At 39.9% G+C, this 16137-nt stretch overlaps 2 protein-coding genes across 2 annotated transcripts; both read left to right on the top strand.

Moving 5' to 3' along the window:
* Nucleotides 1-5: 5 nt before the first annotated feature.
* On the top strand, nt 6-412 carry LOC128354712 (inhibin beta B chain; the record flags this gene model as incomplete). The annotated part of the gene is made up of 1 exon (XM_053314887.1): nt 6-412. A coding segment is annotated over one exon (399 nt), but the record flags the coding sequence as incomplete, so codon positions are not given.
* Nucleotides 413-524: 112 nt separating this feature from the next.
* LOC128354710 (inhibin beta B chain-like) lies at nt 525-844 on the top strand (the record flags this gene model as incomplete). The annotated part of the gene is made up of 1 exon (XM_053314886.1): nt 525-844. A coding segment is annotated over one exon (312 nt), but the record flags the coding sequence as incomplete, so codon positions are not given.
* Between the last annotated feature and the right edge of the window lie 15293 nt (nt 845-16137).

Genomic DNA, 16137 nt, shown 5'->3' with positions numbered 1-16137 from the left:
CCTTCCTGGTGGTGCAGGCGAGGCAAGCCGATAACAAGCACCGCATCCGGAAGAGGGGGCTGGAGTGCGACGGGAGCAACAGCTTGTGTTGCCGGCAGCAGTTCTACATCGATTTTCGGCTCATTGGGTGGAATGACTGGATCATCGCTCCGTCGGGGTACTTTGGGAACTACTGCGAGGGGAACTGCCCGGCGTACATGGCGGGGGTCCCAGGGTCCGCCTCGTCCTTCCACACGGCGGTGGTGAACCAGTACCGCATGAGAGGGATGAGTCCGGGCTCCATGAACTCGTGCTGCATCCCGACCAAGCTCAGCACCATGTCGATGCTCTACTTCGACGACGAGTACAACATCGTGAAGCGGGACGTTCCTAACATGATCGTGGAGGAGTGCGGTTGTGCTTGAAGTTGGAGTTGGGGGGGGTTTTATTTAAGGTGGAACTGAAGATTACATTACAACACAAAAAAAAAAGAAAAAAAAAAGTATAGTAAAATATTTTATGGACGATTTACGGATAAAAAAAAAAAGAACAGCAGTCGGCAGCAGTTCTACATCGATTTTCGGCTCATTGGGTGGAATGACTGGATCATCGCTCCGTCGGGGTACTTTGGGAACTACTGCCCGGCGTACATGGCGGGGGTCCCAGGGTCCGCCTCGTCCTTCCACACGGCGGTGGTGAACCAGTACCGCATGAGAGGGATGAGTCCGGGCTCCATGAACTCGTGCTGCATCCCGACCAAGCTCAGCACCATGTCGATGCTCTACTTCGACGACGAGTACAACATCGTGAAGCGGGACGTTCCTAACATGATCGTGGAGGAGTGCGGTTGTGCTTGAAGTTGGAGTTGGGGTTTTTTTATTTAAGGTGGAACTGAAGATTACATTACAACACAAAAAAAAAAGTATAGTAAAATATTTATGGACGATTTATGGATAATAATAAAAAAAAAAGAACATTCGCACACACAACCTCATCCACACATATCTACACACCTTCAAGTATCCCTGCACAAAAAAAAAAAAACTTGTATATATATTTATGTTTGTTATATTCTCTCTCTCTGGTGAAACTATTCAGTCCTCCTTAAAAAAAAAAAAAAAAAAAAAAGGGACGTGATGAGTCATTGAGTCATCTTCCAAAACCTTTTAACCCTTGTGTCGTCCTCCCGGGTCAAATTGACCCCGTCCGTATTGACTGTTCCTTCTTTCCTCCTTTCCCTCTTTTCTTCCTTACCTCCTTCTTTCTTTCTTTCTTTCCTCCTTTCCTTCCCTCCCTCCCTCCCTCCCTCCCTTACCTCCTTCTCTCTCTTTCCTCCCTCCTTTCCTTCCTTACTTCCATCTTTCTTTCCTCCCTCCTTCCTTCTTTCCACCTTCCCTCCCTCCTTTCCTTCCTTACCTCCTTCTCTTTTTCTTTCATCCCTCCTTTCCTTCCCTCCCTCCCTTACCTCCTTCTCTCTTTCTTTCATCCTTCTCTCTCTTTCCTCCCTCCTTTCCTTCCTTACTTCCTTCTTTCTTTCTTTCCTCCCTCCTTCCTTCTTTCCACCTTCCCTCCCTCCTTTCCTTCCTTACCTCCTTCTCTCTTTCTTTCATCCCTCCTTTCCTTCCCTCCCTCCCTCCCTCCCTTACCTCCTTCTCTCTTTCTTTCATCCTTCTCTCTCTTTCCTCCCTACTTTCCTTCCTTACTTCCATCTTTCTTTCCTCCCTCCTTCCTTCTTTCCACCTTCCCTCCCTCCTTTCCTTCCTTACCTCCTTCTCTCTTTCTTTCATCCCTCCTTTCCTTCTCTCTCTTCCCTCCCTCCTTTCCTTCCTTACCTCCTTCCCTCTCTTTCCTCCCTCCTTTCCTTCCCTCCCTCCCTCCCTTACCTCCTTATCTCTCTTTCCTCCCTCCTTTCCTTCCTTACCTCCTTCTCTCTCTTTCCTCCCTCCTTTCCTTCCTTACCTCCTTCCTTCTTTCCACCCTCCCTCCCTCCCTCCCTCCTTTTCTTCCTTCTTTTGACCCTCCCTTCCTTCTTTCCTCCCTCCTTCCTTGACTCAAGGACAACAGGAGGGTTAAAATATCCACTTCAATCGATATCTGAAGTTCTTCATTAAGGATCTATTGCGTAATCAACTTTAGCCTTTTTAAAAAGCAGCATCAGATTTCATTATTAGGTGCCACACGATAGTTATTAAGAAGTTTTTGGGATTGAAACTCTTCACGAAACCCGACGTGGATCACCAGAGGAGGCGTAGGGAGCCTTAAATGAGTCACGGAGGAGGAGGTTTTGGGGGTGATTCAGCTACGCCTCTTTCTTTCAAGGACTTTTGGGACAAGCACTGAAAATGTTTGGACACCAACGTACAGCACTTCTGTCGTGTTATAGAGAAACTCTTTTTTTTTTTTTTTTTCCCCGGCTTCAAGCAAATACGAAAGATGGAAAGGAGAGAACAACGATCTGAGAGACTTTTCATGGAGGTTTCTGTTACACTGACTCCATGAAACCATCCTCTGGACTGACAACTGAAAGAAAAAGTCTCATTATCTTCATTATTGGAGGAACCACTGTCGATATTTTAAACTTCCTGTTCCTCATAATAGTCAATCCCGCTCTCAAATGACTCGTTTCTACACTCAATAATCTTCTTTTCCTAAATTCAGAAGCTATAAATTCCCTTAAATCAATCATTTATGCCTTCAAATGACAAATGAAATGCATCAATTACTTTCATTTATGGCCGTTAAAGACAATATATCAGATTATTTTGAGGGAACTGACCCCAAATTTCCCCTTTGACCGACTAGAATCTGCAGATTTCTGACATTTTATCCACAGTTTTAACACTTCCTGCCAAGAAAATGTCTTTATTTATGCATCGATATGTTGTTTTTTCTCATTATCTTCATTATTGAGGAACCACTGTCGAACAAAGCCTGAATATATGTTCCTCAAAATAGTCAAATGACTCATTTCTACACTCAATAATCTTCTTTTCCTAAATTCAGGAAATACAAATTCCTTTAAATCAATCATTTAGGCCTTCAAATTATTAAAAAATGCATCAAATTCATTAATTTCGGCTCCAAATTTCCCCTTTGACCGACTATATCTGCAGATTTCTGACATTTTATCCACAGTTTTGATACTTCCTGCCAAGAAAATGGAAAAATTACAAAAAAAATGCATCAGTTACTTTCATTTTTGGCCATTAAAGACAATATCTCAGATTATTTTGAAGGAACTGGCCCCAAATTTCCCCTTTGACCGACTGGATTCTGCAGATTTTAATACTTCCTGCCAAGAAAATGTCTTTATTTGTGCATCTATCTGGCATTTGCATGGAGGCCCAGACTTCTACCTTTTCTATTTTCTTTTCTATAAATCCAACATGAAGAGTTTTACAGTGTGTGATCTCTAAATGAAGCTCATCTCACATCTTCCCGCCTTTCTTTCTTTTCGGGGTATTTCAAGATAAAACCGTCCTTCAGCTTCAGATTCCTTCCAAGTCGTCACAACAAATCACAACGAATCCAACGAATCACAACCAGAGTGTAAAAGTTTCCACGTTGCTCCGTTTTAGTGACTTTGAGAGCACAAGCAGATTGAAATGCCTTTAACGAGCCCCTAGGTGGCGCTACGTTGCCCCACACAGTCCTTCTAAAAAAAGAAATAAGTGCCGCATGAGCTATGCAATGTATAGTAGTTACCCTGGAAACCAGACAAGCTGAACTCAAGCTCTGATACTTGAAATGTAAAGTGTGGCATGAAGGGAGAGGTTGGGAGGAAGAGGAGGAAGAGGAGGAGGAAGAGGGGGAGGAGGGAGAGGAGGAGGAGGAAGAGGAGGAAGAGGAGGAGGTGAATCCTGATCAAACAACCGTTAACCTTCCTGTCGTCGTCCTGGGTCAAATTGACCCCGTCTGATTTGACTGTTCCTTCTTTCCTTTCTCCCTCCCTCCTTCCTTCATTCTTTCCTTTCCTTCCTCACTCCCTCCCTTCCTCCCTCCTTCCCTTCCTCCCTTCTTTCCTTTACCCCCTTCCTCCCTTCCTCCCTCCCTTTCTCCCTCCCTCCTTCCTTCTTCCCTCCCTTCCTTCCTTCGTGCCTCCTTCCTCCCTCCCTTCCTTCTTCCTGCCTCCCTTCCTTCCTTCTTGCCTCCTTCCTTCCTTCCTCCCTCCCTTCCTCCCTCCTTTCCTTCCTTCCTTCCTTGACTCGAGGACAACAGGAGGGTTAAAAATGTCTGAAGACAGAGTTTGAAACACCCAGCAGGTCATTTTAAAGCTTTTATAAATGTTTAAAATATATTTTAGTTGCTTGAAGGAGATGAAACTGGTTATTTTTGTAAGTTTAGCTCATTAAAACCTTATAATGGTGATAAAAGCATTTACATTTAATAGTAACAGTTGATTTTTATGCTTTTTACAGCCTTTAATTAATCAGTTTGAGATGATTTTTTCAATCAATATCAATTTTACACCTGTTTTATGTGAATTAATGGATCATTTTACACTTTTCAGGCCTAAAAAAGCATTAAAATAAAACAGTATGAGAAGGATGAATCACATTTAGGTTCAATTAGCTTCATTTAAAGCCAAAAAAAGGTTGAAAAGTCTAAATATAAATGATATAAAATAGCAAAAAAAGAAGTTAAATCTCATTATTGTCCCAGTTAAATGGTTTCAGAGTGTTATTGGATGACCTGTTGGGTTTCTTCAAAGATTAATTTCACCTCCTTTCATAATGTAACACACCATTTAATAATGTGAAAGTGTTAAAAAGAGAGAGACACAAACTGGGGCTAACTTTGACCCAGATGTGCGTGAGTAAGTGATGCAGGAGTCTAAATGGATGAGTCCCGGCGGGGTTCCCATCACGGCCCCGCTCTGGCACCGTAACACACTTTGAGACACACTTTTCAAGCCTTCCTCACTTTCACATTCAAATTCAGGTTAAACGTCTTCAAGCGACCCGTTAATCCAGCCGTCCGCTACTTCCTACTTCCTGCTTCCTGCTCCGGTTTGGTCTCCTCCTCCTCCTCCTCCTCCTCCTCCTCGACCTCGACCTCGACCTTTTAACCCTCCTGTTGACCCTCCTCTCTTTTGACTGTTCCTTCCTTCCTTCCTCTTTTTTTTACTCCCTCCTACTTCCATATTTCTTTCCTCACTTCTTTCCATCCTTCATTGCTTCCTCCCTCCCTCCTTACTCCTTTCCTTCCTTCCTCTTTATGTCCTTCCTCCCGTCCTCCCTCCCTCCTTACTCCTTTCCTTCTTTCCTCCCTTCCTCCCTCCATCCTTCATTGCTTCCTCCCTCCCTCCTTACTCCTTTCCTTCCTTCCTCCCTCCCTCCCTCCTTACTCCTTTCCTTCTTTCCTTCCTTCCTCCTCCTCCTGTCCTCCCTCCCTCCTATGTCCTTCCTCTTTTCCTCCCTCCCTCTTTAATCCTTTCCTTCCTTCCTTCCTTGCACCCTCCCTCCCTCCTTACTCCTTTCCTTCTTTCCTTCCTCCCTCCCTCCCTTACACCTTACTCCTTTCTTTCCTCCCTTCTTTCCTCCCGTCCTCCCACCTTACTCCTTTCCTTCCTCCCTCACTCTCCCTCCCACCTTACTCCTTTCCTTCCTCCTTCAGTCCTCCATCCCTCCCTCCCTCCCTCCCACCTTACTCCTTTCCTTCCTTCCTTCCTTCCTTCCTCCCGTCCTCCCTCCCTCCCTCCCTCCCTCCCTCCCACCTTACTCCTTTCCTTCTTTCTTTCCTGTCCTCCCTCCCTCCCACCTTACTCCTTTCCTTTCCTTCCTCCCGTCCTCCCTCCCTCCCACCTTACTCCTTTCCTTCCTTCCTCCCGTCCTCCCTCCCTCCCTCCCTCCCTCCCTCCCACCTTACTCCTCCTTTCCCTCCCTCCTCCCTTCCTTCCTTCCTTGACTCGAGGACAACAGGAGGGTAAACTCTGCCACTGTTCATCATCTTATCGCTTCTTATTCTTCAAAGCGAATGTTAGAATATTTGCACTGAGGAGTTGAGTGACTAGTAATAAAATAAAATAAATAAAATAAATAAATAAAAACTGCCATTCAAAGTTATTTTTATAGAAGCAACAAATAAATTGAGCTCTGTTCAAATGTATAATAATGATCATGGAACCAAAGAGGCCAAGAGGTTGTAAAGAGGCCTAAACACTGTATCAGGGTATAATATCACTCCATCATCTGCTTCATCCAGGGGTGTCAAACATGCGGCTCGTGGGCCAGAACCGGCCCGCTGAGAGGTCCAATGAGGCCCAGTTTCCTTCCTTCCTTCCTTCCTTCTTTTTTCCCTCCCTCTCTCTTTCTTTCCTCCCTCCTACCTTCCACCTTTCCTTCTTTCCTCTGTCTGTCCTTCTTTCCTTCCTTCTTCCTCCATCCATTTTCTTCTTTCCTTTTTCTCTTTATTCCCTTCCTTCCTTCTTCCTTCCTTCCTCCCTTCCTTTTTCTTTCCTCCCTTCCTTCTTTCTTCCCTCCCTCTTTCTCTCTTTCTTTCCTCCCTCCTACCTTCCATCTTTGCTTCCTTCCTTCTTCCCTCCCTCCTTCTCTCTTTCTTTCCTCCCTCCTACCTTCCTCTCTTCCATCCCTCCTTCTCTCTTTCTTTCCTCCCTCCTACCTTACTTCCCTTCCTTCTTTCCTCTTTTCCTTCCTTCCATCTGTCCTTGCTTCCTTTCTTCCTCCCTTCCTCCTTGTCTTCTTTTCCTTCCTTCCATCTTTTCTTCCTCCCTTTCTTCCTTCCTTCTTTCCTTCTTGTATTCTCTTCCTTCTCCTCCTCCTTCCTTCCTTCCTTCCTTCCTTCCTTTTAGTGATCCGGCCCACATGAGATCAGATTGGTCTGTATGTGGCCCTTGAATGAAAATGAGTTTGACACCTCTGGCTTAATCTATTTTCTATTTTCTACCTAGACATGGAATATTTCATATTTTTTCATCAAATTACTTAAATATTCATAGTTTTCTTTCTTCTTCTTTGTTTTTTTGTTTTTTTTGTTAGCTCTCGTTCCAGAGTCATGTAGAGTAAAACGAAGCTCACGCCATCTGATCCCTGTACAGTCGATGTAACATATCAATACGCTTTTCAAATATTTTGTTCTTTGTTATTGTTGAAAAATAAATTTCTTATTACCAATTTTATGGATTTGTTGTTGCGTCATCAATCTGCATACTACATCACTATAATACTGCAGTACTTTTACTGTAATACTGCATACTACATCACTATAATACTGCAGTACTTTTACTGTAATACTGCATACTACATCACTATAATACTGCAGTACTTTTACTGTAATACTGCATACTACATCACTATAATACTGCAGTACTTTTACTGTAATACTGCATACTACATCACTCATAATACTGCAGTACTTTTACTGTAATACTGCATACTACATCACTATAATACTGCAGTACTTTTACTGTAATACTGCATACTACATCACTATAATACTGCAGTACTTTTACTGTAATACTGCATACTACATCAGTATAATACTGTAGTACTTTTACTGTAATACTGCATACTACACCACTATAATACTGCAGTACTTTTACTGTAATACTGCATACTACATCAGTATAATACTGTAGTACTTTTACTGTAATACTGCATACTACATCACTATAATACTGCAGTACTTTTACTGTAATACTGCATACTACATCACTATAATACTGCAGTACTTTTACTGTAATACTGCATACTACATCACTATAATATTGCAGTACTTTTACTGTAATACTGCATACTACATCACTATAATACTGCAGTACTTTTACTGTAATACTGCATACTACATCACTATAATACTGCAGTACTTTTACTGTAATACTGCATACTACATCACTATAATACTGCAGTACTTTTACTGTAATACTGCATACTACATCACTATAATACTGCAGTACTTTTACTGTAATACTGCATACTACATCACTATAATACTGCAGTACTTTTACTGTAATACTGCATACTACATCACTATAATACTGCAGTACTTTTACTGTAATACTGCATACTACATCACTATAATACTGCAGTACTTTTACTGTAATACTGCATACTACATCACTCATAATACTGCAGTACTTTTACTGTAATACTGCATACTACATCACTATAATACTGCAGTACTTTTACTGTAATACTGCATACTACATCACTCATAATACTGCAGTACTTTTACTGTAATACTGCATACTACATCACTCATAATACTGCAGTACTTTTACTGTAATACTGCATACTACATCACTATAATACTGCAGTACTTTTACTGTAATACTGCATACTACATCACTCATAATACTGCATATGACTGCTGTATGAAAGCTGTTATATAAATAAGGTTTGAATGATTGATTTTAACCTTTAAAGAGTTTGAAAAGTTAAATTTACAAAGTTTTTTTTATGTGCATATTTACTGATATAAAAGAAAAGGAAGGAGAGAGTAAAACAGTCGTGAGCGTAGAGCAGCTCAGAGTTATTGTACATATTGTTTCCTCAGAGCTCTCTACTCTACAGAGCTCTACATGTGTCCACTCAGCCATACAAAGCCTCTGAACAGGCCTAATTATACCTGAGCAGATCTCAGCAGGACTTCAAGGGTCAAGTGTTTGACCTGTGTGTCTCACCTCACACACATCCATCACACTGAGGTATAATTGCCCCTAAAATATAATCCGCTAAGTGTCTGAGAGGCGAAGGCTGTACGTGGGTTTGTCAAAGCAGTGTGAGACGATCTGTTTCAGAGGGAAAAACAGTCGCCCCTTAATCTGACAGCCGATGACGGGAGGAGTCGGCTCGGACATTGTCTGCTGCTACTCAGGAATGAGACGGAGACGAAAACAACCACAGAAGAAGAAGAAGATATGTGTTTGGGGGTTTCTTTTTTTTTACTATCTTGTTGCTAGAAAAGTGGCTGAAATGCAAGAAAAGAGATGATTTTAAATAATTAAATTGCTTCCAGTTTCTTAAATGTGATGATTTGCTGTTTTTCTGTGTTTTATATCAATGCAAACTGAATATATTTTGGTTTTAGATGGCTAATTAGACCAAAAAAGACTTTTAAAGATGCCATAGTGGCCTCTGGAAACATGCATTTTCACTATTTGCTGATATTTTACAGACCAGATAGTCTCGCAGATTAATCAAATAATCATTAGTGACAGGAGCAGAGAGTTTTTACGACATAAACTGCACAAATGTGAGTGAACAATGTGCACAAACTCACCAAAAAATATCAACTGTTTTATCTCATGTTGCTAGAAAAGTGGCTTGAAAATGAGGTTGAAGCTTAAACTGGATGCTTTTATATAATTAAAACATATTCTTTGCTTCCAGCTACTTATAAATGTGAGGATTTGCTGATTTTCTGTGTTTTATATCAATGCAAACTGAATATATTTTGGTTTTAGACAGCTAATTAGACCAAAAAAGACAATTAAAGACTTATAGAAACATGTATTTTCACTATTTGCTCACATTTTACAGCCCAAATAATGAGCTGATTAATCATATAATCATTACTAACAGGCAGATGAGAAGTTTTTAAGACAAAAACTGCACAAATCACCATAAAAATCAACAGTTTTTATCACATTGGCACATCCAAAAAAATAGGTAGCAAGGGCAAGTGAAGGAAATGCAGTTTGATTTGGTTTTTTGGCGATTGACCAACTTCCAGGCCACCGTACAAAGGAAAAACAGTATAGTAAGAGTATTTTTCCAGAGTAAAGACTATTTTCCTCTGAAATAGTTACATTAAATAATTTTGGAGTATAATTATTACCCCTGGGAGCAAAAACACAGATTAAATTAAAGTAAAACAGACCACACCTACTAACGTCCCTCTTAGGTTTCGTTTCTGCCGCCATTACTAATCTCTCGCATGAAGCAGCGGGGATAACAGTTGGAGACACGTTGGAGGACAAAACAACAGCTTTGACTAATTTGGGAATTTTCCTTGGTCTCACATATCAGGTAAGTTTATTGTAACGTTAAATAGTTAACTTAATGTGTGTAAAACGGTAGTGATGAGCGACATTACGGCCAATACTATCCGTGACCGTTAGATGCTAACGTTATAGCTAAAGAAGCTAACGGTAGCATTTGAGCATTTGACCACGCAAATTCTTCAGTAAGTCTACATTTATTAATTATCAATCAATTACGCTTTTAGTGGTTTATGGACAGTATTGATGCCAAGTGACTCGGTATAACGCCTGTACTAATGTTAATTTCTCAACAGAGTAGTATTAGTTATCAGTAGCTCACATTAGTTATCTGTAGCTAACATTAGCAGACTTTGCTGGGCAGTTGTAACAGGTGTGTGTTACTCTAACAGGGTTTCCGCGGGTCATTAAAAAGCATGAGAAGTAATTAAATAGATTTTGTGAAAAATCAGGCCTGAAAAAGCATGAACTTCAAATCCAACACTTATAATGCGGGAAATTACAGCGATGTATTTTTATATTTAACCAACGTCTGCAGCGGTGCTTACTGCAGGACGACTGGTCGGAACCGCTGTGTCCGACTGTCTGACTTTGACCCTGAACGCACCTCTAGCTCTCTGTACCTCCCGCTAGCATAACACAGGCACGCTAACGGTGATATTAAGTTTAAGGAAACAAACGCAGACCGCTGGTTAAAACATAAATCTACATATTCTGAGGCTGAACCTGTTAAGAAAAAAAAGCAGCGGAGCCCGAAAAACTAATGAAAACAGCGCCATGTGACGTTACCATTAACAACAGTAATCCTCAGACAGGTAACTGTGACGTTACCATAGTAACAAGCTTCAGGCTAACTGGCTCAGAGTAAATTAATTATCAATCAATTACGCTTTTAGTGGTTTACGGACAGTATTAATGCCAAGTGACTCGGTACAACGCATGTACTAATGTTAATTTCTCAACAGAGTATTATTAGTTAGTAGCTAACATTAGTTATCAGTAGCTAACATTAGCAGACTTTGCCGGGCAGTTGTAACAGGTTACAGGTTACTCTAAACAGAGCACTTTTTAGTTTTGCGCTGAAGTTTGGTCGTATAATTTGAGTATTCACTAGCTGCAGGTGGGCCAGAAAGTTACTGTGCACTCTTGTCTGTATTTTATTCTAAATGGAGCTGCGTAAAGACTGAATTGTTTCTTGTAAATATTTTTTTTTTGACCGCCACAGAACCCGTCTTCATTTAACAACACAGCAGGGCTCCAGACTAACAGCACAAAAATTAAATTCATAACTTGGCTTAATTAGTTTTTTAACTGTAAATAAAGGTGCACATTTTCCAGCCTGCATCAGACAATGCAGACTTTACTCACTAATATTAAAAACTAGGATGTGTTGTGTGAACCATCGTGGTCTTATCCCCGCACATCTCCTGCTGTGTGTTGAGCGGCAGATGAAGGCTGCTGGTTAGGGTTAGCCCTAAATCTCCTGTAGTTTACTGCTCAAATGTTCGTTTTTCAAAATGGAACTTTTCACTGGAAGAAAAAGTCATATTATGTTAAAATACATTTTTCCATTTGTGTTGTTGTGTTGTGTGTCGTTCTTACATTTCATTTCAAGTGACATTAAAACGTCTTAAATGTAACTTGCCTTAAGCTGTAGGAACCATGTGTTGTGTTTGCTGCTGTAACAGAATTAAAAGATTGATTATGAACCTTTGCAACCAACCAATGTCCATGTAAATCCAACATTAACTTGTAATTGTTAAAATTACTAAGTTGTTGTGTACACATTTGATAATGCTGTATATGCTGTTGTGTCTTGTCATCAAGGTTGCAGGCTGTACGATTAAAGTACAAAGACTGTCAAAAATACATTTGTTATGAGGGGCAACTGACCTTCCAGTCCTTTTTGGACAGGTGAGTGAAAAATGTCATTTATTTTACACAATGACCGTTGGCAGTGGTTCTCAGCTGGTCTAGCCTCAGGACCCACATTTGTCCTTAAGGCTTAATTTAAACACTCCAATTTATTTCACAATTGTGTAGTAGTAGTAAGTAGAAGTAATGTCTTCTTGCACTGTTAAATGAAAATGTAATTGAAAAAGTGCTACAGAAGTGCAACAAGGGCCAAAAACCCAGTGAAATAAAAAGACAGTATAAACTGCTGATGCTCATCACATCTCAAGAATCTAAAGGGAGTTGTGTCAAATGTGAAATTTTCTTATGATGTCGTTTTTGGGCCATTTTCTAAATTTCTGATTTATTTTTTATAAAGATACCAATTTAATCACAATATACACCAGAGATGTCACCAAGCTTGTGCAATTTTCTTTTCTCTTCAGTTGACAAGAAATTTGAGATCACATCCCTGGACTTAAAAGTCTATGATGATTCTAAGACTGAAGTTGACGAGGAGGTGTTTGAATTCCTTATAAAAAGACAAGACCTTGGTGTGCTGGAGATTTGTCCCCAAGGCCCAAATCTTGATGGTGAGTTCCTTATTAGCTCATTGCTTTACATTCACCTATCCAATCCAGGCTAGCCTAACATGTTCTAAATATGTGAGTCAAGCAGATTTGAAGTTATCTTGGTTTCTGTGTTCTTCTGTCCCACCCCTTCTGGAACAGTAGTGGTCCTAATCACATCTAATGTGAAATATTGGATTCCACTTGTCATTAACAGAGTCCACCTAGTCATAATGGATATTTCCACTTAATTATGTTATCGTTAAATGGAGAATATGAGGGGGACTCTGATGACCTAGTCCTGCTAAAAGACAGAGAGCTTCTTCTTCTCTTGGATGCACTTACCTTATACCGCGTCTTCTGGCATCAGTTAGGCTTTTTGTGCGAGCATACTCATTTATGATCCTCTCTCCTCCGGGTTTCTTCTTCAGAATGTTTTCAATCATCTAAGTGAGAATAAAATAATAAATAAAAAAAACAACCGTTTAACCAACAGTAAGAATTTGGGAATTTTTTTTAACTTTCTGAAAGTGATTCTGCACAGCTTACTTGAGTTCGACTAGTATCGTCAGCTCTCTGTCTTGTAGCAGGACTGCACTGTGTCATCAGAGTCCCTCTCATATTCTCCACTGGAGTTTGCAAAGGAGCTGCTTGCAGAAGAGCTCAACAAATCTGGGAATCAGGAAGATTTAACAGGTTTGATCAACATTTAACAATAACATAATTAAGTGGAAATATCTTATTTTACAGACCAGATAATGAATGAATTAAATAATCATTAGTGACAGGCAGGGCTTGAAATTAACTTTTTGATCTACTAGCCAAGTGGCTAGTAGATCAAAAAAGTTACTAGCCAACCAGATTTTTTACTAGCCAAAACCAAAACGTTGCTTTACTATTGTATTTGTATTTCATAGGGGTGTGACGATACACTCAGCTCACGAGACGAGACAAGACACGATATTGGGTTCACAAGATCAAGACGAGACTTTAACTGTATTTTTAAGAAAACTTCAATGAGGAAATAAATGACTGTTCTTTTATTTGAAATTCACAAAATGGAATTGAAATATTTTAACTAATCATCTTATAATGAATCACTTCAGTTCTACTTTCTAAATATATAATTATCCTATGCAGCATGCAGCACTGTAAAAGGTTTCCCCATATAGATATTTTATATATTGATAATTTTGATATTAATGGAAATAATAATCATAAATACAAAAGTTAGATAAATCACAAATACTAAAAAGTAAATTATAAAGAGTAGAAACAATTCTAATATATAAATATAAATTAAATAAAGAATCTAATTCTCACAAATTATAACATAAAATAAAATAAATATAAAATAAATAAAACAACACAGATATAAAAGTAAATTGCTCAAATCCTGTATCACATAAATACACAAGTAGAACAAAATATAAATAGTGTTATAATTTGTTAGTGTGACTCATTTTACTTTTGGCATCATTAGTCTTCCATAGCTGCGCTAGATTCCTCCGCTGCTCCTACCTCAGGCTCTCAGTGTACAGACCTGAGGTTAACCTGCTGCTGCTCCTCTCATCATCTCATACTTCTGACTGAGATCTTCTCAGCAGGTAGAAACTGTAACAAGGTTTATGATCCACATGTGACTTTATAAAAACAACACATGACGTGCGAATGAGCGATAAAAACCGATCGTCTTTTTTTTTTTTTTTTTTTTTTGGTGCGCCACTTAATTATAGCGTTGCGAGACAATATTCACTTCAACTAGAAATATCGTCGCGTTTTCGTCTCGCGTGGGCCGTCTCGCGCAGCAGGAGATCTCATCTCACCCCTACTATTCAGTCTTCTAGCCAAGTGGCGAGACAGCCAAAAATCTGTCTCGCCACTTGAGGAATTTGGGTCGCAAATGGCGAGTGGCGAGTGCTAATTTCGAGCCCTGGTGACAGGAGCAGAGAGTTTTTACATCATAAGCTGCACAGATGTGTTTTTATCACATTTGCGCATCCAGGCCACCGTACTTTACTGCTTCTTCTGGTGCACATAAGAAAAATTAGATAGCAAGTGAAATAACTGCAGTTTGATTTGTTTTTTTGGAGGTTGACCAACTTTAAGAACATGGTGAGACGCAGCAGGACGGACGGCAGCGTGTGGAGATCATGTCAGGTGACACACCGGAGCTGTTTTATCATGTTGCTCGGCATTAACACAGGAATGTTCCTAAACAGAGCCGCCGAGGGCCACGCTCACGCTGGCTGGCAGGTGAGACACACACACACACACACACACACACACAGGGGCAGGGACTGAATGTGCTTTCTCTGCTGATTTACGGAGGGATGAGTAGCAGATCTAATTTGTTTCAGGGCTGTTGAACCGTTATGAGACATCAATCACACATTTACAGTATGTGACAAGGTACAGTACCTGTCGCCTGCAGGGGAAGGGGGGGGGGTGGTGTTAGGGTAAAGGGGGGGGGCTGTCGAGTCTCTGCTCTTTAAAATCAGCTGAGGTAACAAACATGACATTACAGTATTTTTCTTTTTGTTGCACAGACTGAAAATGAAGCCGCTCCTTTTTATTTTACGTTTATAACTTAAAGGTGCAGTGTGTAGGATTTAGTGCCATCTAGTGGTGAAGTGCTGAACTGAACACTTCACTTTCAATCACCTAGAAAAATTGTGGGTATATAAGGTTATAATGAAAACACAATTATTCTTCTGTTGTTGGGACTAATTAAAACATATTTACGCATGTTATATAAAATTTCTGCCACATACTTTCGCTAAATGCCACTAAACTCTACGAACTGTTCCTTTAAACTTTGGATAACTATGGAAAAAACAGTCAACAATTTTATAACGTGAAGCTTCCTCTCTGTTAGAAAAAAGGTGCCGTTTATTATCCTTCATTTAGCTCCATAACTCACTCTGACTCTAAAACATGTCCTCTGTAGAGAAGGGAACAGTTCAGCACACTAAACTGGTTTTACCTTTTTCTTTAAAGGCGTTATTCCTCTTTTCAAACACATGACTCTGATATTTATTCAACCGTTGACCTGAACTGAGGATGAAAGTAGATTTAAGACTATTTAACCTTCCTGTCGTTCTCCTGGGTCAAATTGACCCCTTCTGTTTTGACTGTTCCTTCTTTCCTTCCTTCCTTCCTTCCTTCCTTCCTTCTGTCCTACCTCCCTCCTTCTCTCTTTCTTTCCTTTCTCTCTCTTTCCTCCCTTCCTTCTTTCCTTCCTTTCTCCCCCCTTTCTTCCTTCCTTCCTACCTTCCTTCCCTCCCTCCTACCTTCCTTCCTTTCTCTGATTTGCAGAGCTGACCTTAAGTAGATTTAATATGACAATAATCAATAAGTACAAACTCAGGTGTGTTAAAACGACTGTAATTCAGTCATTTTAATAGATAAAAATGGACTTAAAGTGGAATAAATGGGTTAAAAGTCTTCTGAACTTCAGGTATTATTAATGCAAATTTGACTAAAATGCAAATGACAAATATATGACGATTTAAATTACTTAAAATAAGCACATTTAGAGCATGATTAATCACAATAAAGAGATAGTTTGAGATAAAAATACTGCATTTGAATATATGTTAAAGGTTACTTCCCTAACTGAATTCTACATTTTCACTGTCTTTTCCTGTAATTCAGTCATTTTAATAGATAAAAATGGACTTAAAGTGAAATAAATGGGTTAAAAGTCTTCTGAACTTCAGGTATTATTAATGC

The sequence above is a fragment of the Scomber japonicus genome, unplaced genomic scaffold, assembly GCF_027409825.1.
Source record: "Scomber japonicus isolate fScoJap1 unplaced genomic scaffold, fScoJap1.pri scaffold_480, whole genome shotgun sequence".
Taxonomy (NCBI): Eukaryota; Metazoa; Chordata; class Actinopteri; order Scombriformes; family Scombridae; genus Scomber; species Scomber japonicus.
Note: the sequence above shows the minus strand (reverse complement) of the source record. Positions and strands in the feature narration are given on the sequence as shown.